Raw genomic sequence first — 24915 nt, forward strand, 5'->3', positions numbered from 1 at the left:
ATGGGCAACAATTGAAAGATGTATGCCTCTACTCTGTGCCCCTCCCCTCCAGAGTGCCGCACTTTTATTCAGACACCCTTTTGAAGAAGTTAATTGCTGTTGTTTGTACCCACCATCGACAGCTTTCCCTTCACCACAATAATAACTGTATTTGTTTCGAACTTTTTAAAACACACAGTTACAAAGTGAGTCACAGTTGGGATAAAAACACATTAAAAATGAGTGTAAATATTTATATTATATAACAGAGTCAAGCACATGGTCTTTCATTCATTTCTGCATGAAGACTCCTATACAAACATATTAGGAGAAGAAAAGGCCACAGATAATGGGAAAAGCTAACCTGTAAAAAATGAGTAGAAAGGTAAAGCATCACTATCTCACTGTACACACTGTACAAATGTGTGTGTGTGTGTGTGTGTATACCTGAGGCACTAGGATCAAAAACAGAAGTATGATCATAATCTTATAATTGTCCAGCAGCCAGTAGATGAATGCACCGGTGCAGCCTCTGGTATAGATGTCAGGCAGTGGTTGATGCTGTGGGACACAGAACACTGGTGGTTAGTCCAATTTCAAAACTACAAAAAGTCAAAGGCAGCTCCCTTTCCTTTCTTCCAACTGTTTAACTTTCTGTTCCTTGCTTATAATAAGACCAGTCCATTACTTAATTATCTGACACTTGTCCTCAGTTGTGTGAGAGCGACACAGCACATCCAGAGTTATTGCTAAGAAACATTCAGCTGTCAATGAGATAAAAAGAACAGCAACTGCCAGTTTTCTGTCTGCAATTCCCAGTGTAAATGAACCTTCTGTGGATATAAAGCATACAACAGTCACAATGGATATTTCAGCACATAATAAAGTGGGAAGAGCTCATCTTTGTTTTTCGTTTTTATTTCCAGCACAGACGTTTTATGACTTTGAGGTCTTACCTTCTCATCTAGGGCCTTGTACCCACACATAGTGTTGGGCACTTCATTATTCTGAAAGAGAAGTAAAATGTTTCAAATAAAAATTAACAGAAAGCTGTACAGTGTGGGGACAGCCAGGAGAATAAAAGCTTTTATCTAATCTAACGGTTTTATCTTCAGAACAGAGTCATCTGCAGCCTGTATCTTGTTGTATTAAAACTAAAATTAAGTGGAATTAAAAATAAACCTCTAAATCATTATATCCATGTTTGTTCGCAAAGATAAGTCTGCATATATGCTCTGCTCTACAGCATCCGGGATCTGTTTTGCCATTTTCTCTCTGACAAACAGTTTGTCAAGACCATTTTTATTCCACATAAAAAGTGCTGCTAGTCAAAGAAAGAAAGAAAGAAAGAAAGAAACATCTAACAAAAAGTTTGAGCCAACACAGAAACCTTTAAATTAAATTAAATTTTAGAGAATGTCGGATGAGATCAGTTTCATAAGTTCAGACAGTTCGTCAAACTGTTGTGTGTTTAGCTCGAGACTTTCTCTTTGTTCTCTTTGTCCATAATTACTGGACAGTGTAGGTGTACAGATTACAGGGAGCCTTTGCTACTTAGAGAAGTGGAGAAAATTGCCTGCACATGCCATGGCTAAGGCTTAATCACAATATAGGGTGAAGAGGTGCATTTTAAATGTCACTCTGCATGCAAGAGCTATTACTTTAAGACCCAGACACAGACACTGGCAGCCACCGAGCACTAGAGAAAAATGTGCATTCCTTAATGCCAACCACTTTGCAGATGAAAATCAGAATTTCAGTTGTTTAGCAGTTGCTTGGGGCTGAGGGTTGAGGAAGGTGTCGCCGACAGATCTTTAGGCCTGTGTGTCTGAGAGCTTTAATGACACACACACACACACACACACAAATCCAAAACTAAAAAAAAAACAAATTCAGGAACAAACATGATAAAATTACAGATTAGTTGGTATCTAACTCTGATCTTCAGCTCTCACTGTGATTGTGAGACTGCATGCCCTCAGTGAGAAGGTGCCTTCCTGAGCAAATAAAATGCCAGCATCTCACAGTGTGTAATTTGTCTCTCAGAAGTGAAGCTGCGTGGGATTTTGGGAGTTCTCCTCAGCACAACTGCAGATCAAAAACCCTCTCATTAAACAGATGAGGATGTATCAAGATAAATTCACGCCACACTTTAGCCATTAAGCCATTTATTCATGTATTTTCACGTGAATATCACCCCCCAGCAAACCTGGAATCTTTAGCTTTAACTAATCAGACTTTGTTCATTCCCACTGCAGCCACAAAACACCTACACAATTGTTTTTAAAAACCTCTTAGCATGAAGTGTTCATCAACTCCAGTGAAGAGACAGGTGTGTTAAATATGTGCAATCCTCTTTTACAGGGGACTTAATGTATTCTAGCTTCATATGTTTTTATAACTGGACCCCATTAAAAATAGGTCAGCATGAGATACAGTTTAAGATGATAAATGCCAGTGTCATTTTGGTCTTTTAACATTTGGTTTACAAGTTTGAATGTATTTTAGGTTTTTCTCAAATCCACACATATATTAAACTGGTCAACATTTCAAACCACAAATCAGTCTTGATGAGTGTTTGGGGTTATTGTCCTGCTGGAACATGTAATGTACCACAGGCAGCAAAGCAGCCCCAGAGCATGACACCATCGTGCTTGACAGTTGAAAGTTTGAAAACCTCAAGCTGTCACTATAGTCAAAAAGCTCAGTCTTTGACCATAAAACCTTTCTCCAAAAGGCATATGGCTTCCAGTTCACGGCAGATTCGAGCCTCGGTTTGTTCTGAACATCCTACAACAAATTTCTTCTTATGTGATGATGACAGTTTTGGCATTCTTCCAGATAAATTGTGCTTACATAGACCTGTCTGAACTGATGATCTGCAGTTGTTTAGAAATGGCCCCAAGCGACTTTTCCAACTTGTCCAAATCTACTAGTCTCCACTTTAGATTTTTGCTGAATTCCTTGGATTTCCCCTTGTTCTGAATATTGGTCAATCTGATGAGTGCTGTCAAACAAATCTTTTTAATGCTGATAAAGAAAAACTACTGGTTGTAGTCAGTAATTATCACTAACAAGAAAGTAATAGGTCTTGGCTTTTTCAAGTTACAAGAGACACTGTAGAGCCTTTAAAAGCACTTCTTAAAAGATTTAAGTGGACATGTGTATATATTTGTGGCTATATGAACTAGAAATATAAGTTCAAATTCAAACTTGAGCACCCAATTCTTGTTCTTTTTTTTCCCCAAACGGTCAATAAAAACAAAAGCTGTTCAAAGAAACCATTAAATGCCCTAAATTTCCATGACATTCATGCCCATGATGGATGTAAAAGTCTACCCACAAGTAGTTTCTAAAAAAAAAACCATCATTTAAATGTTATGTACTTGTAATTATAATAATAATAAAAATGTTTTAAATGTAGTAGCTGAACATAAATTGTGCTGTAGCAGTATTATCCGAAGAGGCAGAAGCAGTTAGCATCATGCATAGAAACTGGTAATACAAGAGGTATTATTGCAACAAGAAAAGCATATATTGTACCAGCTAATGTAGTGGTAAGACCATCAATAATAACACCTACCTTAGTAGTAACACAGCAGGTATATGGGACACCGCAGGCTAATGGACCAGGCGCACTACAGTTGTGGTACATGTTGACTTTCCAGTCTTTAAATTCTTCACCCCCACAACACTTAAACTGACAAAGAGGAGAAAGATGACAATATTAAAGGTAAGAAGGAAAAGGAAAGTGGTTTTAAAACACAGGACAGACAGAGAGAGTCAATAAGTAACTAACTATGTGAACACGATTCATTCTGTTGTGCTGGTATGATGCCAAAAGTAGCATTTTAGGATGAAATTAATCACAATTAACAACATTTGGCATCCGGTTAGTATTTGATTCTCTCTCTCACTTTTCCTTTCAGCCAGAATTTCAAAGGAGCAGATCGAAGGGCTTTCCCCTGAAGAAGTGACGTTTCCCTGTACAAAATATTTTACTGAGCTGTTTACAAGACAAATGAGGTAAACTATACCATCAATATTCACATTCAGATGCAGCTGTGTTTACTATCCAAATACAATTTTCCACTGGTGGCAAATTTATTTGACTGTGCAAACACAGCTTCCCCCTTTCATTCCTTCTACCACATTCTTGAAAAGGTCGGTAGGTGTTGTGATATTTGCACATATCCAAAAACCTGCTTATATCTACTTCCTTCATTACTTTTAAGAGGCTCGTACATCACAGGCCATGTATCAGAATTTATGTTAATATTCAGATCTGAGGAAAATATTCCCATTTCGAAAGAAAACCTGAAAATACAAAATACTTCACCAGAAGGAGATAAAAGGACTAATTTGGAATTTGCTGCTTCATTGACCTGCATCAAATTTGGAAATTATCATCTTCACAAGAACAGTGAAACATTATGTGTCATCAACTGCAGAGGTGGAAAGTAACGAATTACATTTACTTGCGTTACTGTAATTGAGTAGTTTTTTTGTGTATTTGTACTTTTTAAAGTCATTTTTTAGTCTGTAATTTTACTTTTACTTAAGTATATTTTTTAAAAAGTATTGTAGTTCGCTACGTTTTCAATCACACCCGTTACTGAGTAAATTAAAATAAAATAAAAACATTGCGCTTCGGAAATACTGCTGGGAATGATGGGTAGTAGAACAAATTGGCGCTAAGGTCACGTTAAAGATGGAGTCTGACATCGGTGTTACGGATCCAGCGAAAAAAGAAGCCCCGTCGAATTCTGCTGACCCTGAATTCGAAGAAACGGATGTGAACCCCTGGCCGTATTTAAGGGACCATTTCGGCTTCAAGTGCAAGAAAGGCAACAGCTTTATTATGCAGTGTAAGCTGTGTTTGCCCAGAGAGACCGAGTTAGCAGCTTTTAAAAAATCCACATCAAACCTGCGCAAGCATGTAGAGGTAAGTTAAATACAACTCGTACCGTTATGGTAGCAAAAAGGCTGTGTTCAAATTAATCACATTAAGTTAAGACATCTGTGAAGAACACAGATAACGTTGGTTGGTACTAGCAACTTGCTGTAATCGGGCAAGTTGTTGTCCACGCAACTTACATTTTTTTTTACTGGGTTGGTAAATTGCTAAAAGAAAATGTGTTTACCTACGTTTTTCCTGTTTGTTAATAATTTATTTTAAAAAAATAGTTAAATTAAAGACAGAAGCGGCTACTTTCTTACTTAACCCACATATGTTCACACTGCAGGCAAAAGAATAACAGAGCGCTCACTTACCTTAGATTAGTCAAAGACAGCTGACTTCTGTTACTTGTTAATTAGCACTTGCAACCTCCCGTTAACTAGCCTGTTACTGTCCAATAAAAAAAAAAAAACACGAGGTATATTGGTATAATTTACCAGCGGTAGCTATGTAATGCATTGTCTTATTAGGGACGTCAAAAAACTTTCTCTCAAACTTAACACTGGCCTGCCTGCCTCAGCTGCCTTCGAGCGTCTCTTTAGCTGTGCTGGACTACTGTTCACTGCAAAGTGAGCAAGGATGAACTCTACTAACTTTGAAAATCAACTGCTCCTCAAAATTAACGGGAAGTTCAGAGAGTAACACTCTAGGATGGATACAAAGGAACTTTATTCTAGAGGTACAGTAGGGCAGGGCCAAGTTTAAAAAATTAAAAAACATTTTTAAAGCAGCTGCCTTTCAGTTCAGTACTTGTTCTCTTATTTGACAGTTTAGAACACATTCTCATGTGAAAGAATGATATGGTTTTGTATTGAAAACACTGTGATACCTGACAGTTTGGTTGATTGGTTTGGTGACCATTATCCATTTTCATGTATAGACTTGCAGTTTAACTGCCACTGCACTTTAATTTGTAAAGTTTTTCTTTTCACTAAAAAAGAACTACTTTGAGATTTATATCCCACTGTCTTTTTTTGCACTACTCAGAAGCGGCTGTCCTCCTGCTGACAGAAAAGTAACTATGTAACTTTTACTCTGAGTACATTTTAAATGAGCTACTTTTTACTTTTACTTGAGTACATTTTTAGACAGGTAATTTTACTTGTACTTGAGTAAAATTTCAGCAAAGTAATAGTACTTTTACTTGAGTAAAATATTTTAGTACTCTTTCCACCTCTGATCAACTGCAGCAACGTGTTGTGGGATCAACAAGTGGCTACAGAGGCTGCACCAGTCATTTTTACTGCCCTCTTCTTTTGCAAACCCTCAAGAGACCAAAAAAAACCCAAAACAAATCAACAGCAAACAAACCTGGGAAAACACATTAGCGTTAGTAAGACAACAACGTATTTAATAAAGTCTTCCTGAATATACAAACAACACAAATTCCAGTATAATACACAAAAGCTCTGTTCATTTGTTTCCAAACTCTTCCTAAATGATCTGCAGTTGTGCAACCAGAGTTGGCACACAGGTACATGGGACCCTGAAGGTTTTCACATCATTACATTGCCTAGCAACCACCTACCAACAAGCTTAAATGACCCATTCATACTGTTTATGCACCTACAACTCCTCGTAAGAACATATGATTTTTATAGCATGAAAATAACATCTAAATTATATCCAGAAATACTTAAATAATGTGTGACATTTTATGACGTCTTAACATTGCCTAGCAACCAACTAGAAATGGAATAAAATGACCCATTTGTAGCATTTATCTAGCTCCAAGACCTATGAAAAGCCTAATATTGTTTTATTTCATAAAAATAACATTAATTTACATCCATGTAAACCTGAATTGCGCACAATTTATTATGATGTCATGTTTCCCAGCAACCACCAACCAACAAGCTAAAATGAGAATTTGTAGCATTTATGCATCTACAACATGTACAAAAGTATAGACGGGTTTTTGTTTCACAATATCTAATATCGACAAAATTTGCTAAATATGCATGCTATATTGTGAATATGTCAGTCAGGAACCACCTAGCAACGCAAAAATCTAAATGGTTTTGTAAATCAGGTTTTCTATGAGCAGTTTGCAGTTGTTCAGACTGTGTTATAAGAAAAGGTGGTTCAGGGGGTATTTCCTAAGCCTTCTGTGTTCATTACTTAGGCAGTCAGTTTATTTGTTTCATTTAGCTCTTCTTACATTTGCTGAAGGCACAAATGTGCACTTTCTTTGCTCAGTTTTCATTGTACAGGGTGGAAAAGTTGCCACACCGATGCTTTGGTGTGCTGAACTGTATTTCCCACTTTCATCCAAAGTGACAATAAGACAGTTTTTAAGGTAGTGCTGAAGAACAAACTCACTGTTAAAATAGGGCATAAGCCTTAAATTGGCACTTCTCATTATACAAGAAATGCAAATGAACTTGTCATAGCAGTATCGCCTCAGTTAACAATTAGCATTAATGGGATACAGCTGTTAATGGAGTTACGCCTGTATTTGACTAGCATAAGAAGGAAAAACTAAATTAGACCCAATATAAATGACATCTGGTACCAAAGGATTTTCAATATCTGAATATAAAAATGGGGAAAATATCTCAATTGATGGCACTCTGAGTAAATTACAGCTGCCGTTTGACATCTCAGTTATTTTTGTTTGATTTACGCTTTTACTTTGGGTAGATAGCAACTGCACAGCTGCCTCAGAGAGTAAAGAATGAGCGAAGCAGAGCCCAATACTGGTACCTCTGCTTGGTAGTCACTTACTGAATCTAATATTTTATTTGGAGGGAGAACATGAGGCAGAAAGAGAGAATGAGACAAGAGATAAAGAGGGACGATGAATAAATGAATAGATATGAGAGCGCTCTTTGTCAGGCAGCGTCATCAGTATGCTGATATGATGCCAGTCTGCCAAAGCAATACTCCCTCCTCTGTTGGTGTGATTCTGCACAGCTGTTTTTCCAGCACTGGGTCAAGACCCAAAGAAAGGTCACGCACAAAAAAACCAAAAAAAAAAAAAAAAGCCACAACAACAAACAAAAACTTAATATAAGAACACACAGTTCTCAGTGTGGTAGGTGCAACAGTGCAGTATCACCCAATCTAACCCCGTCTATGAGCAGACTGTTCAATTCATTACGCAGCCTCATGAGATAAAAATGAAGCATTTTTTCAAAACACGTCCATCTCCTGAGATTCTGATGTGACGTGTGAGAGTGATGGATGGATTACACAACAGTTTGTTTACTAAAGTTGAAATTGAAATACAAAGTCATTTAAAAGTGATGTGACACATTTATTTATTTATTTTTATGACCCTCACTGGTGACAGTCATGACCGAAGCCATTATGTTCTAGGGTTGTCCATCTGTCCGTAGGTCTTAAACTGGCAACCTCGACAATTACAGAGCCTTCATGGAGTAATTGTTAAATCAGTTCCCTTCACTTCTCTCTCCCTTTTCACCCTCAGTGTGCGGCTGAAGGAATTCTGTGTGTTTACATCCTCATGAATGTGACATGTCAGGAGTTTGTATAAACATTAATTGGTCAAAAAGTCACCCTCACAAAATATTTAGCTGAGCTGGTTTGCAGAGGTATACAACAATAAGCTGGTAGCTCGAGTTTATTTTATTTTTATTTTTTATTGTGACTAAATTTCCAAAAGTCTCCTGGAATTCAATATTTACAGAATAAGTGACTAATTTTGTGACTGTCCAGCTGACTGATGACTAGCTGCTTGCATGCAGACTGTGACTAATCGTATGGTTAAGTCCCCCTCTGAGCCAAACGCTCAAAGCGTGGGTTGCAATTACAGCAACATAATGAGCGTGTGATTACAGGTTAAAGACTGAGGTGTTTTTTTTCAAAAAGTTTGCTAAACTTTTCAGGATCACTTACTATTGTTACTGTATTAATAATAACCATAATGACTTTATTTATATAACATTGTTCAAGCTCCACATTACAACGTGCTTCACAGGAGCAACAGAATAAAACAGAAGTAACAAATGGAGGAAAAAAAAGACACTTTAAAGTAAATTTAAGGGGAGGGAAAAGCTTTCTCATCAAAGTATTTTTTTAAAAGATGATTTTAAGGAAGTGACCGACTTGATTTTGCCAGACAGGTTGTTTCAGAGCCTGCAAATGCTTTGTCCCTTTGAGTTTTCAGTTGGGCCCCTGGAACAGGCAAAAGACCTCTGGTACATATGGTAATTACTAAGAGGTCAGAAATGTAGCTTGGAGCAAAGCTATGAAAGACTTTAACAGAAATCAGTAAAATCTTAAATTCAATTCTAAACATTGTGTAAAAAGGTAAGAGAAATGTGATCTTGTCTCCTCGTTCCAGCTGAAAGTCTGGCAGCTGAGTTCTGTAGAGTCTGATTTAATTCAGTAGAATGACATTCACAGGGATCTAGAGGTTGGCCATCTCCTGGCAGCCTCTTTTTCTACAAAAATATATATTTTGCCCAACCAAGTTGACGAATGGTTTGCAGCTGTCACTGAAAGAGTTTGCTGCACCAAAAACTTGCATGTAATTCTTTTGTTCACTAGCAGATTGCTGCAGTTGCCCATAGTTTGCATGGAAGATGGCAACTTGTATGCAAACACTTGCTAATGAAACACTGAACAGTTGTGAAGATTTGAAGGCAAAAGATCGTTTCTGGCTTGCAACTCATTCTTCAAAGTAAACATTGTGCCTTAGAACTAAATCCAATGTATTTTTCTTATATTTTCACTACTGCTTGGAGATTAAGTAGTGAGAGTTTGCAAAGACGTTGGCGCCTTCCATAAGAACCACTAGCAACCAAAGCAAGGAAGTTGTCAGTGCAGCACCTAATACCTGTTTGTGAAAAATTGCACCTATCGACGCCAAACAACCTTGAAGAATACAGTTTTTTCCTAGTGACAGTAATAGATACCAGTAGGTTCACTGTCTGGTCTCTAAAAGTGTGTCACTCAGGCTTTAGTTCCCATCAAACCAGTAGGTCTTGTAAAACCAGCTGCTTGAAATTTTTACAGCAGGGAACCAGTTCACCCACTTCCCCGAGGCTGATATAGCTCCTGAAAAAGAGTTTTCTCTGTTTTTACCAAAAATTATAGTTTTTTGTTTTTTTGCGTAAATGACAAGTGCTGTGATAACTCAGTACATTTGTACAGGTACAGTTTTAAACTCTATTAGATGGATGGAAAAGGAGATCTAGTGAAGATTTGTTTTCAGGTCTGTTAATGTTCCATATAATCATAACCATACTGCAATATAAGTTTAATGTCTCTACCTCAACCCATGAAAATGAATACAAGTGTTTCCAGTAAGTGGATGGCAAAGGTTAGTGTTTGTGCATTCATGTAAGATTTATTAATGGACTTCGTACTTTTCTTGTTTGTTACTGCATTTTGTGTTATGTTTCTGTGTTTATTATATTTTCACTGACAGACACCACTGGATGAATTTTACTGTTATGCTCACAGTTGTCTCTTAATGAAATTTACCATGTCTATGCACAACTGCTATGCTTAAATTGCACCAATGCTTTCCGTGATGAATCCAGAATTCGCTTATAAATATGCATGATCACTTCTGAGTGAAACATACAGCACTCTGGAAAGATGGCGTTTGAAAGAGTGTCTGCCTGAATGACTGTTTTGTTTGAAGTGCTCTAACACTTCTTGGTATACACAACAAAGCCCTGCTGCAGTGCTGTGGGGGTATTTATTGCTGTGCCTGCAGCACAGATTGTGGTTAACAAATGATGTGACGTTTTCAAGCTGCACTGTTTTTATGAAGCAAGTGTCTGCAGTGGCTAAGGTGTTATCTAATGAGGGAAATGAAAAATTGTTGCTCCTGGCAATGAAACCAACAAGTGGTCAATAATATGACAACTATTTTGATAAATTATGTATGTAATTGTGTGAGAAAAATGTCTCCTCTGTCTCCTCGGCAGGGGCGAAGAAAGAGGCAGCTTCTACTGGTGGAATAAATGTCACATCTCCATTACAATACTGAGGCACAGTGGATAGAAAGGTCAGCTTGAAATCGACTTAATACCGGATGTGATACGACCTACCACTTATACATGAACTCTGTGCTCAGAATGAGATGTTTCCTAATATCTTTACAGCTGGAACAAAAAGCTTACAGATGTGCTTTGTCACTGAAGACACATCTTTAAGCATGCTTCAAACTAAGAGATCAATTATTTTGTGGTTCATGTGACATTTATCATTCTATCTGTGTCAAAGGAAGAGCCATTAACAGTAAAACCAGTGATAGCGTCACACTTTCAGACACTATACAAGATTTCAGATACGAAATGGTTAAAAGTTATTTTGTAAAAAAAATGGAAATTAGACTTAAGGTCCAACTCTAACTTTTGTCAACTCCTCAGATGGATTTTGCTTGGTCTTGCTCAGGTGTACGCCTGCTATGTTAGTGTGTAAATGTAATGAGAAAAACAAATATGCAGAACCCTTCTATGTGACCCCATGCCTGTCCTACTTGCTTTATTTGGTTAAGAAACAGGAAGTGGTGGTGTGGTTATTACAGTCTGGAGTTTGAACCCTAGAGTCATTCCACATCCGCTTGTAGAACCAATCGTCAAGAACTTGAAGTAAGCAATTTTTTGTGTGACTTTATCAGTCTCTCACAAGAGGTGGGGGAATGTTGGCCCACTCTTCACCATGCTGCTTCAGTTCATTTGGTGATTGCAGATTTTTGTCTATACACAGCTCGCTCAAGTCTTTTCTTTCCCATTCATTCTGTTGTAGTTTTGTTGCTGTGCTTGGGATCATTGACCTGTTGCAGGACCCGGTTTTGCACGATCTTCAGCTGATAGACATGTTGCCTCACATCTCACTCTGGTATACAGAGTAGTTCATGGTCGAGACAGTGACTGCAGGATGTCCAGGTCCAATTCTAAACCATCACCCCTCGATCACCTCTTTGTCCTGATATGCTGTGTTTGGTTTTTGCCAGATGTGGTGCTATCCATTAAGACTAAACCTCTCCAATTTAATTTCATCACTGTTGATGTGTTTCGTTGCTGGCATTGTGTAAAAGACCTGAATGCTCCGGACCAGCAAACTGGCAAAAATTCTGCTTTCAGACAGGTGGTCACACTTGCTGATGATCATTTAATCAAGAGCATTTGATTAACACCTACTTCCCCATTCCTATGGAAGTAGTAAGAGTGTACTTCATTTTCCCACACACTGCTTCTGCATTTTGGCTTAATGTTTGTTAATTAAATAATGACATGGTGTAAAATGACATGTTTTTTTAGTTCACTTGAGGTTGTATTTACCGAAATTTAGAACCAGCTAAGGACCAGGTTATTTTTAACATGTCCTGATACAGAAACCCTTACAACAGAAAGTGGGTGTGCGTTTGTTTTCAAGTGACTGTACATTTGGAGTTTTATCTCAGTTATTAAAGTGAAGATGTCTTAACCTGTACAGAATCAGATTTTAATATTATCAAGGAGAGGTTCACTTAAAGTCCATCTTAAAATAGTACTCTCACAACTATTTCTCTGCTCAATTTACTCTTTTCTCTGATCCATGCCCCTACTGACTTCAGAAATCTCTATAAATCTATGGAGCTGACCATACTGATAAATGTGAGGTTAACTGGAAATATTCTCTTCCATTTTTTTTGTGTTGGCTGAACAATAGACTGGCAATCTGTCCAGGGATGTAACCCGCCTCTAACCCATCACAGTATAACAGATGGATAAATGAATGGATGGATGTAGAAACTCAAAGTTATAACCTTGAAAGTAGGCAATGGTTTAATTAAGGAAGTTCAGGCAAGAAAAAAAAGTGTCAAATTCTCATCAAAGTTGGTCCTTTATTCACAGAGGGTGTCACCAGTTGGGCATCCTACCAAATGTGAATGATGGTCACTATTTCGCTGTAAGAACAGTTTTAGTGAGAAACTTCCAGAAAATTATGAAAGTGAAGCTTTGACCTTTCGGATTTAAAAGCATCATTATATTTTTTATCCTATTAGACATTTTTGTGAAATGTAACTATTTTAATGCAATTAATTCATCCTTCAGCCAAAGCGAATGTTTGTGCCAAATGCTAAGAGCTTTCAAAATGCATTTCTGAAATGACACATTCAAGAAAAACAGAAAACAATGAGTCCAGCATGGACTGTCACCAGAGGGGATGGAAGAAAAATAGCATGGCAGAAATTAAATTCTGCCTCCTCTGACTAAACAATGTGTGTGTCCCGGCTCTGAATGTTGGATTGTCGACTTCATTTTCTGGATTCAGAGACCGTTCGATAACAAAAATATAGAAAAGAAAAAGTGCTGACGCAACTGTTCGGGCTGAGGCATGACGGCGTTTTCAAGCCTGAAAACTGGTCCCGACAATCAATTTTCCTTTGTTGTTGCAATTATGACAGATGGCTAAGACGTAGCCCCATCCAAAACATCAGCAGCTATTTACATGTAGACTGGGACAGGACGCCTCCTGTTGAGTTTACACTCAAAACACCTTCTGGCATTTTGCAGGAAAGACTCCTCTGACCCTTTTCGCATTACACACACACAAAAATAAAATAACCTGACAGTACAGACGGAGGTGCCATCTAAACACATTAGAAATGTTTTTTTCTTCTTACTGGATATGAGCTTTTCCAGAGTTCAGCGGGCACACGGGACGACATTACACAGAACACATTAAAATAAAAAATAGATGGTTTTATAATGTAAAAGAACATTAAAAACACTGCTGGATACAGACCTGTGCTCACAGGGCACAGACCTGGTATGAGCAGTGAAATATTCTGATTGCTCACAGACAAACGCAACATAAACTTCCTATTCAGTTGTTCTCACTTACCCACCGACAACAAAGGGACGCCTTTTTAAATCTTATATGAAAGGAACAGAAAAAAATGTCACCATTTACACGACGCAAACACAAATGCATGACTGAATTTGGTACCGTTCTCACAAACAAAAATAAGTTCAGAACATAGTCTCAGTGCCCTCCAAGTTTGTTTTTTCAAACATGGTTTTCCATTGAAGTTCTTCAGAAAAACACTTAATCTCTCTAAGAGCAGGGCAACGGGGCCAGCAAGCAGCTTTAAAAACATTTACAGGCTTCTGTTAAATGGCTTTCTAACATCACTGAAGCAATCTTTGCTGCTATAAAGTTCTTCAAACATGTCACTGGATGAATCGGCTGCCAAAACAAAAAAGAGGCTCCTTTTATGTTTTGACAGATAATAAATCGGCACTGCTTTTCTACACAACCAACTAAGATCTGCATAACCAAGGTGCTGCTGATCTTTGACAAAAATAAATACACCAAACTAATTGTCCTAACCAACTAAGCACATGGATTATTGTCAGATGTTTTTTCCTCCAGCATTAACAAACCTTCTCTGGGAAAGAGAAAGATATTAATTTTTAAAAATCTTGTTGCTTTCTCTCTTTATAAACTGACCAGATTTATTAGTCCTCTTCCACTGCCTGTTAATAACCTGCTGAAGATCAAATTGAACATGTGAATAGGGAAGAAATGTGATTTAAGGTGGCGTGTTTGTTGATGCAATTCAGACCTGTCGAATTAGAAACTGCTGATCTACTGGGATTATCACACGCAACCATCTCTAGGGTTTACAGCGATTGGTTAAAAAAGAGAAATTATCAAGTGAGCAACAGTTCTCTCAGTATAAATGCCTTGTTTATCAATTTACACATCCAGCTAGTATAGAGTAAAGTTTGCCTGTCCTCGTCCCTGCTTTGGTAACCTCTGGGTAGTGCAGTTTTCTCACACAACCCAAAGACTCTAATGTGAGATTAACTGGTCATTCCACAATTGTCCATAAGTATGATTGTGCACATGAACCGTCATCTGTCCCTCGGTGTTAACCCTGTAACAGATCAGGGTGTGCTTGGAGTATTCCAGAGACAAAGCCCCATCAAAGCAAAAGCCAGTATCCTCCATTCAAAGATCGACATGCATAAACTGTTTCTCATCCTGAGAAAGTTTTACAAACACCCGTTATCAGTTACCCGGACCTGACCAAATGCACACAAAGATCTTTCTTGTAGCTTTCATGGACAATGCTCAAATGCTGTTAAATCTGCCAGTCCACAACTGTGTAAAAAATTCAGCCCATTTTCTAAACCACCAAATCACCTGCGACACAATAGCTTTAGGGAATTCAAGCAGCCTGCAACTATCACGCAATCAGGCCACAAATCCACAATCCTTAAAATGATGAAGGCCTGTAGCGTGCAGAACATATGCCCCCTCTCCTGTGCTAATCAGAGTTTGTAGCTGGCTGCTAGTTTCAATGTGTGACCAGTCCGCTGTCCCCTACAGTGCATTACCATATGCTTGATAAAAGCTGGGAAAGAGATCTCCAGCTTCAGGCTGTGTGCATGGCGGCTCGGTGTGCTCTGATGGTCATGCACAGCAATGCAACTAAAAATTTTCAGTGAGGATTCAGGTTCACTGGTTGTGCAGTTTTAAAACAACAAAAAATCCTCAGCTTTATAATAATAATCAGGCTTTGTCTCTACTGCAGGAGATTATTAACGTAGACTATACATAAAAGATGGATACCACTGCTGTGACTTCACCCATAGTCTGCGCACTGGCCTCATTTTAGTTTTTTTAACTAGATATGACCATAACAGGATGTGAGTGTTTACCGGGATATTTACCAGCTAATACTAGTTCTGTCTAACTAGCTTGGCTGTCGCATTATAGCTGTCATTAAAGGGATTATAACAACAACATGCACCTACTGAGAGAAAAAAAAAAAGAAAAGCTAAACACCTGACTCTTTACCGCATCTTTAAGAACACATGAAGCATGTCTTTAATTTAGTTTATAATTTATAAATTAGAGGGCATAACTTTAACCCTTAAAACTATTAAAACAGATCAGTGATCTAAAAACTCACTCCTAGTACAGATGGAGAGGTATAGGCTGTAATATTTATTTATCCTTTAAAGCTGTGTATTTGGGGATTTATGGGGATTTACTAAAGTCAAGTCAAGGAACTTTGGTTTCTGACTTTATTTTAAAGTCCTGAGGGTTTCTGGGTGATTAATACAAACCGTATGTAAAAAAGACTCTATCACAGGTGACGTTTATCAAGTAACAGGAAATTAAGAGTCGTCTTACCCTATTCTGAACGTAGTCCATGATGTTTTTGAAGTCCAAGTCATCGTAGTAGTTTACTATGCCCTTTCGAATGTTCTTGTTCAATAAACGTTCCGCCTGTGAGGGAGTTAGAAAAAGAAAGCAAAACTGTGAATAGTACAGGAGAGGAGAAAGTCAGATTATCACATCTGTCAGTGGAGCTTTAGAGTTACTTGTATGTGTCAAAAACCATTTAGTTGCCATTTTCGGTGCTGTATGAAATGTCTTTGGGCCGGCACGTCCTCTAAGCAAAACGGCAGTAGTCCATTTATGGTGATGTATTTGTCCTCATCCTGTTTTAATAGCACACTGCATGCTGCCCAACAGTTACAGTATGTGGACATTGTTAGCCTTAAAACGAAGCCACAACTCCAAATAAAAGCAGAGCCGCATATAACCCATGTTTTTGAAAGGAGAAGTTGCAGGTTTTATTTGTAGTGTGACTTTCAGGGTTAACCGTGGAATTGCATTAAGCTTTAATAACCAAACATAATCATGACTTGTTGAGCTTAATCAACATTTTAGGGGATTTAAGGATTTAAGAGCTTTGACTGTGCAAAATTATGATCAATGAAACAGTTTTGATTTTTTTTTTTTTTTTTTTATGTTAAAGCTTTTATTCCTCCTACTTTATATTTTTTAAAAAGCAGCCAATTGTGTCTCAAATTGTGTGTGTTGTGTACCAAAATACCCTAAATGTTAAAGGGTATTTCGGTACACAACAATCAGTGTGTCAAACAGGCGCCTGCTGACAGCAAATGCTATCATAAGTCAAGGTGACTGATTCACTGAACCAGGATATTAAAATGAGAGAGAGCTTGACCGCTCACATCTGTCAGTCACAATCTGGTGCTGTGGGGTTACATTAAGTTTAATATATAAGCTTATACAGTCGCTTGGTATAAATATTTATAATTTGGAGGTCTCTTAAGAGAGCTTTTCATTAAATGTTTTCATTCAGGGAACGGTTCATTTACTCCACTAATTTCTCCACTCTGTTTCTGATACATTAGTCTTATTTATAGTTCACTGGCGATGAAAGCGACAAAGCGCTGTTTTTTTTTTTACCCTTTACTTAGGCCTAATATTGTTCCTTTATTTCATTCTTTGAAGCACTGCTGACAATAACGAATCGAGAATGCAGCCTCCTCCATTAGGGCCACAGAGATTAAAAGAGATTTAATTTTTCATTTCATTTCTTTTCTTCCCCTCTTGAACATATCAGGTGTTGACAGTGGATGTACTGGGACAAGGCACCCACATTTAAACCAAAGTACAACGTGCACATTTGTAGAACAAGAGCTCAAAGGGCATCATCTCCTCAAACAGGATGTTAATTAAAACGGGAAGCCAAAAAAAAAGTATGTAGACTTTCAAAAATGTCTTTTTCTGTCTTCTCTATTGTGCTCTCAACATTTTATACGTGCAACCTGTTGAACCACATCGTGAAAGTACGCCTTGTCATGAAAATCCATATGCATTAAGATGGTGATGCAGGAAATGGAAATCTGTTATGGTTGGTTTTACACTGAACAGATTAAAAATGTGACCAGTGTTTCACTAAGAATCAGTCAGTTAATCAGTGAAATTAATTTCACTTTAATTTGGCAACCAATTAAAAGAATTTCTATGTTTCCTACATGAGAGTGTCAGACCTGAAATGCAATCAGTAACCTTTAATGTTCAAAAGTTTCAAAGAGCAGCACACAGAGCATAGTGAGGGAATTAAATAAATATAACTCAAATTCAAAAAGATTAATTCATTTTTTCAACACAAGTGGAGCCTTTTTGTGTTCTGACCAGAGTAGGTGACCTTCAGTTGTACAACTTTGAGCAGAGGAGGGTGAAACAAAGAGTCAAGTCCCAGATCTTATGTTTGTGAGCCTGAAGTGGAAAGCTTCATTAACAAAGAATGTCATCTGGGAGGTGGAGGAATTTCAGTTTCACGTCTAAGAGGCTCTTGCTGGATGTGATTTTCTGTGTCTGTAGACAGCAACAGATTTGTGATTGAATTTGATAAATCAGCAACAAAAATGGAAATTTTACTTGTCACATACACAGTACAACATGTAGTGAAATGCTTGTGTCCAACCTGCGGACAAGCTGCATATGTAGCCGCTGGGGGCTAGCCAGGACACTTACTGGATACCGGGTGGGAATCGAACTTGCGACTCCCGCTCCACTACACTATCCAGCTGCTATCATTATTAATCATGATGCCACCAACAGACTGCATGCAGTTGCTAACTACAGATTGATAACAGACCGAATCGCTCTTATTGCCACTTTATAACCATCTTGATTTCAAATGTGTTCATCGCACATGGCCACAATCCTTTTAGTTGTCAACTGGAGCTTAAGTAAAATACTTCAAAGAAACATAAGACATATACAGCAAAGAAACTGAAATCATATCGATCTCACATCTATGTTAGGGGGCTCAACAGAAAAATAAACACAATACATCTGAAAAGCCTGGTCTCGTTCAATATTAAACACAAAAAGCTATAATAGTTTAAATATGTTCTTTGATTTCTCCAGTGCTTTTAACACCATCCAGCCACGACTTCTGAGAGACAAGCTGGAGCTATTGGGAGCGGACCACTACATGTCCCAGTGGATACTGGACTACCTCACAGAACGCCCGCAGTATGTGAGGTCACAGGGCTGTGTCTCTGATAAGGTGGTCTGCAGTACGGGGGCCCCACAGGGAACTGTGCTGGCACTGTTCCTCTTCATCCTCTACACTGCAGACTTCTCCATCAACTCCCCACGCTGCCACCTACAGAAGTTCTCTGACGACTCTGCCATAGTCGGCCTCATCACAGGTGAGGACGACTCAGAGTACAGACAGTGGACTCTGGACTTTGTTGACTGGTGTCAGCAGAACCACCTGCTGATCAACGCCGGGAAAACCAAGGAGTTGGTGGTGGACTTCCGGAGACGCAGACCCACCACACTGACACCGGTGAACATCCGGTACCTGGGTGTTCACCTGAATAATAAACTGGACTGGAGCCACAACACTGATGCTCTTTACAGGAAGGGTCAGAGCAGACTCTACGTGCTGAGGCGGCTGAGGTCATTTGGAGTACAGAGAGCACTTTTAAAGACCTTCTATGACTCTTTGGTGGCATCTGTCCTTTTTTACAGTGTTGTATGTTGGAGCAGCGGTTTATCAGCATCTGCGAGGAAGAGGTTGGATAAACTCATCAGGAAGGCCAGCTCTGTTCTGGGATGCACCCTGGACCCAGTGCAGGTGGTGGGAGACAGAAGGACTCATCTCTGATGGACAGAGTCTCCCACCCCATGCATGTAAATGTTGCTGAACTGCAGAGCTCCTTCAGTGACAGACTGCTGCATCCTCGATGCATGAAGGAGCGTTTCCGCAGGTCCTTCCTCCCTGCAGCTGTCAGACTGTACAATCAGAACTGCTCCCAACAAACATAGATGTTTACATCAGCGCTGTAACTGCAATAATTTAATCAACCGATTCGCACTACAACCTGGTTTGCCTCTTATCTGTAGTTAATTGTGTGGATGCTTTAAGGCATCCACACTATTGAGTTCCTGTTTCTCTTTATTGTGTGGATGCTTTAAGGCATCCACACTATTGAGTTCCTGTTTCTCTTTATTCTTTATACTTTATACTTTATTATTGTGTGGATGCTTTAAGGCATCCACACTATTGAGTTCCTGTTTCTCTTTATTCTTTATACTTTATACTTTATTATTATTCTTCTAGTTGCTCCGTATTTCGCCGATTAACTACTTCCACAATTTTTGTGCTATTTTCACCGTTCAAATTTTAAACTATTCTGCTATTTCTGCTAATTTCTGCTATGATTTTTGCTATTTATTACTATTATACTTTTTAAAATATTAACCTTTTTTCCTTTAATTTGTCCCATTGAAATGAATGGGAAACTTCCGCAATTCTGCTAAAACTTGCTCGTTTTTGAAACTTAACTACTTCCTCATACTTTCGCCTAGAACAACCATTCAAATTTTAAAATGTTCACAAATTATTGGGCTATTCATGTATGATTCAGCTTTTTCATATCTGTTACCGTTTTCATCTTATCCCTCTTCAAGTTTTGAGTTTCATCTTTTTGATTTTTCACAAAATACATGCGTTGTTATGGTTGCTATGCTCTTGGCTTCCAGTGTGCCACTGAGGGTTTCGCAGTCTTCTCTTCATGTCCGAACAACTTCTTGCTACTTGCTCAATTTTCACTCAACTTCCACAAATTATACATCAAAACGTATGTATTTTTGCTGGCTTTCAGAAAATGTCACTATCATTGTTGTGGGATTTATAAAATTTTGGCAAATCTCCTCAGACCAACACAAGGTCTCAAAACTCTCCATAGAAAGTCAATGGAGAGTTTGTTCAAAATCACCGCTTGATTTCTGTAATGAGAGGCATATTCGAATCGTCATATCTCCTTAACGAATCGAAGTTCAAACATGAGGCTTGTCCCCGTATATCTTCAGACACTCCTGACGCTCACAATTCAAGAATTTTTTTCTCACCTATTACCGTTCTGAGATGAGTTGGACTTGTTTGAGGGTAGGAAATTCGTCCTTCGCTCAGATTTCTTCAGATTTCAAACTCTGGAAATGAACCACTTTTTTCTCTCGTCATATCTTGTTTTGGGATTTCCACAGAGACCTGAAAATTTCCATGACTGTTCACCAAAGCCTGCTGTCTCTTACGGTGAAAGAATGATATCGATACTCCAAATAGATTTCGAGTTACAAAGCGTTGTTTGAGGGCAGGTCAAGGCAGTTTTTGCTTCGGCTCTACTCAGTTATGGTGCATTACAAGTCAAATATCTTTAATAATTCATATTTTAATGATAAATTGTCAACACTTGAAGATTGCCCCATCTCTTCTGAACAAAACGGTGTAAGAATGACCGTTCTAGCCCCTACGGTTAGGAAATTATGGTCATTTGTTTGAGGGGAGTCGTCATTATGAGAAATAGACTGCAAAAATCCTGTGTCTCTCTGTGCTGCGTGCACCTGTTTTGGCGGGAAAAAGTGCACAGGCTCTCTGATTGGTGGATTCAAATTCAGCAGCTCCCAGGCTGCTTGACTGAAAACTTAAGGTTATGTATATAACCCCGGTTCTCTGAGTAGCATGAGTGAGTGTCTCACTATGGGAACGCCTCCTGCGTGACCTCATCAGAAGCTCAAATACCATTACGCCAGCCCTTACAGGCTGGCTAGGTGACGCCCATGTCAGGAGGGGCCAGTGCCTCCCTATATAATAGGCTGACATAGCGTCAGACGTCATTCAAAACAAGCCCACCTCTTCCTCGCTTCCATAGCAAGGAGGGCGGTCTGGTGAGACACTCACTCATGCTACTCAGAGAACCGGGGTTATATACATAACCTTAAGTTCTCTTTCATAGCATTCGTTTCGTGTCTCACTATGGGAGAAATACTGACTCCCGGATTGCCAGACATGCCTGTTAAGAAGACAACTGTCCCCAACAGCACTTCACAGGGGAGAGGCCCCCACCCGGGAAGAACCTGCACTGAGGACTGAATGTGCTAGGTTAGGTGCTGTCACATCTAACCTGTAAAACCTAGCAAATGTATGAGGTGAGGTCCAGCATGCAGCTGCACACACCTCCTGAATAGAAACTCCCCTAAAGAGAGCCCATGAGGTTGCCAGACCTCTAGTGGAATGCGCACGTAAGCCAGCAGGGGGCTGAAGGCCCCTGCTAGTATAGGCCAGGGCAATTGCTCCCACTATCCAATGGGAGAGGCGCTGTTTAGACACAGGCTTTCCCATATGTGGCTTAGCCCAGGACACGAACAGCTGGTCACTTTGTCTGACACTCTGGGTTCGGTCCATGTAAATGCGTAGAGCACGGACTGGACACAAGGTATGCAGCCGCTGTTGCTCCTCTGAGGAGAAAGGCGGTGGGCAAAAGGCCGGCAGTTCTATAGGGGAACATGTGCCGACAACCTTCGGGACAAAGGCAGGGTTGAGCCGCATACTGACCCTCGTATTATCCGAGGAGAACCGAATGCATGACTGATGCACTGAGAGAGCGTGGATCTCTCCCACACGTTTAGCAGAAGCTAAAGCAATTAATAGAGCTGTCTTCAAGGACAGAAATTTTAACTCAACCTGTTCCAGGGGTTCAAACGGGCAACAGGAGAGGGCAGCCAATACTGTGGGAAGGTCCCACGACGGAGCCAACGGCCTAGACGTAGGCAATTTACGCCGTGCACCCTTCATGAAACGGCATATTAAGGGATGCTGGCCAACAGTCTTTCCCTCAAAACCAATATGGCAGGCTGAAATTGCTGCCAAATACACCTTGATGGTGGAGAAGGCTTTACCCTTATCAATCAGGGCCTGAAGAAATGACAGAATCACAGCCACAGAGCACAGAAAAGGGATGGCCTGTGATTCTGCGCACCAGCTTTCAAACACACGCCACTTGTGCTCATATAGCGTCCTAGTAGACGATGCTCTAGAACACTGAATAGTGTCGATAACACTATGAGGGAGCCCCACCGTGTTCAGGTTAAACCATTCACGGGCCAAGCCCATAGAGCTAGCCTCTCTGGGTGGGGGTGGAATATTTCCCCCTGTGCCTGAGACAGGAGGTCTCTGCGTAGTGGTAACGGCCAAGGTGGGCCGCACAGCTGCTGAAAAATCTCCGCCAGCCAGTGCTTCCCTGGCCAGTGCGGGGCTATCAGGATCATATAGTGACTTCCCTCCCTCACTCTGGCCAGAGTTGGAGAAATGAGGGCCACTGGGGGAAAAGCATAGAGGAGGGTTCTCGGCCACTCGTGAGCTAGAGCATCCACCCCGAGTGGAGCTCTCTGATCGCGCAGTGAGTAAAACAGGGGACACTGAGCATTCTCCCTGGATGCATAAACGTCCACGGTCGCCTGACCGAATCGCAGCCAGATCTGCTTCACCACCTCTGGGTGAAGCTTCCAGTCCCCATACAGCGGGTTGCCCCTGGAGAGAAGATCTGCTCCAAAGTTCAAGATCCCCGGCACGTGAGTCGCTCTCAGTGAGAGCAGGTGGACACTGCTCCAGATTATCAGTCTGTGTGCCAGTGTGTGTAACTTGGGGGACCCCAGACCCCCCTGTCTGTTGATGTAGGCCACAACGGTGGAATTGTCCGACCTCACTAAAACATGATGACCTCTCAGCCAAGGGAGAAAGTGTTTTAGCGACAGGTGAACCGCCAGCAGTTCCAGACAGTTTATGTGGGTGGAGCGCATGTGAGGGCCCCATTCCCCATTCACTGTTCTGCCCTCATGGGTGGCCCCCCAGCCCGAAAGAGAGGCATCTGTGGAAATCACTTTCCTGGCTGAAACTGCCCCCAAGGCAACACCCTGAGACAAGAAACCTGGCCTCTTCCACTCGCGGAGAGCGAGTGAACAGTCTGCAGAGACTCTCACGCGACGGTGGCCGTCTCGGTGAGGGTCCAGTCCCCGCGAGCCCACCCAGCGCTGAAAGCCTCTCATGTGCAGGCGTCCCAGTGTTATCGCCACTAGAGAAGAGGCCATCAGACCGAGCAGCCTCTGGCACTGTTTGAGGGTCACTGTGTTGCCTCTGCGAAACAGTGCTAGGGATGACTGTATGGCCGCTGTTCTCTCCGGGGACAGAAAAGCCCTCACCCGGAAGGAGTCTAGGCTGAGCCCTATGAAAGTAATGCATTGAGTTGGCGTCAATGTGCTCTTTTCCACGTTTATCTGGAAACCCAAACTCTCCAGATGGTGTATGAGAGCATTTGTGTGACAAGTCGCTCCCTGGCGGGTTGGGGCTGCCACCAGCCAATCGTCGATGTATGTGGCCACCCGAATGCCCTTTTTCCTGAGCGGGGCCACTGCTGCCTCGGTGCATTTCACAAACACCCTTGGGCTCAGTGAGAGACCAAAAGGCAGGACTACAAACTCGTATGCTATCCCCTGGAAAGCAAATCTCAGATACTTTCGGTGTGGGGGATATATGGGGATGTGGAAATAAGCATCCCTCAGGTCGATTGATGTGAACCAGTCGCCCGCTCGTACAAACCGTAGCAGCGAGGCGTGCGTCAACATCCTGAACTTGTATGTCCTTAAATGCCGGTTCAGGGCACGGAGATCCAGAATGGCTCTCATACCCCTCCCCCCTTTCTTTGGCACAAGGAAATACCTTGAATAAAATCCGCTGTGCATTTCCTCGGGAGGGACAACTCTTATAGCTCCTTTGTCTCTCAAGGTGGAAATTTCCTCCAGGAGAAAACTGGCAGACTCGCCCAGAGCACGAGAGTAAACGATCTCTTTGAAATGTGGTGGAGCGACACTGAATTGCAGCCTGTAGCCCTTTTCCAATGTCCTCAGCACCCATGCTGACTGAGTGCAGGTGGCCCAGCTCTTCATGTGGAGAGACAGAGCGCTCACTGGCCACTCCACCGAATATGGCGTTTTGGCGCCCCCTTGTGGTCGCAGCGCGAAACATACGTGTCCCGTCACCTCTGTCACAGGTGAGCGAGGTGACGGGCTCATCTGCATCATCACAGCCGTGGAAACGCGAGTCTCCACGGGCTGCGTTATGGCAGACGGTGCTCTGTTTTTCAGCATGTTTGATTTTTTCATGTGTTTTGCAACACTCGACAGCGCCCTCGGCAAACTGCCTGGATGCGCGTGTCGGGGCTTTTTTAATACAGAATGCATGAGAGAAGTGCTTGTGAAACAACACTGCGAACTTTGGCTCTCTTTCCCTCCGGTGGGTCCGGTGACAGGAACGCCGGCCCGAGTTATGCACTCTGTGTGGAACATGTCCCGTTGAACTTGCTCTGGAACGGAGCTGGGAG

At 40.7% G+C, this 24915-nt stretch overlaps 2 protein-coding genes across 2 annotated transcripts in view; both read right to left on the minus strand.

Moving 5' to 3' along the window:
• The window catches only part of tspan15 (tetraspanin 15), a 67064-nt gene that overhangs the window by 6091 nt on the left and 36058 nt on the right, over positions 1-24915 (minus strand). Inside the window, exons 4-7 of the mRNA XM_084931790.1 lie at positions 16058-16153; positions 3563-3679; positions 936-986; positions 427-540 (exon numbers count right to left, since the gene is read on the minus strand). Of these exons, the coding sequence (XP_084787916.1) occupies positions 427-540; positions 936-986; positions 3563-3679; positions 16058-16153 (378 nt within the window). The remainder of the gene's footprint in view (positions 1-426; positions 541-935; positions 987-3562; positions 3680-16057; positions 16154-24915) is intronic.
• On the minus strand, positions 16160-23444 carry LOC146393605 (uncharacterized). The gene has a single exon (XM_084931777.1). The coding sequence runs from the start codon at positions 23349-23351 to the stop codon at positions 21585-21587; it is 1767 nt and encodes a 588-aa protein (XP_084787903.1). The 5' UTR covers positions 23352-23444; the 3' UTR covers positions 16160-21584.

The sequence above is a fragment of the Perissodus microlepis genome, chromosome 1, assembly GCF_051167445.1.
Source record: "Perissodus microlepis isolate ML-2025 ecotype Zambia chromosome 1, ASM5116744v1, whole genome shotgun sequence".
NCBI classification, from domain to species: domain Eukaryota; kingdom Metazoa; phylum Chordata; class Actinopteri; order Cichliformes; family Cichlidae; genus Perissodus; species Perissodus microlepis.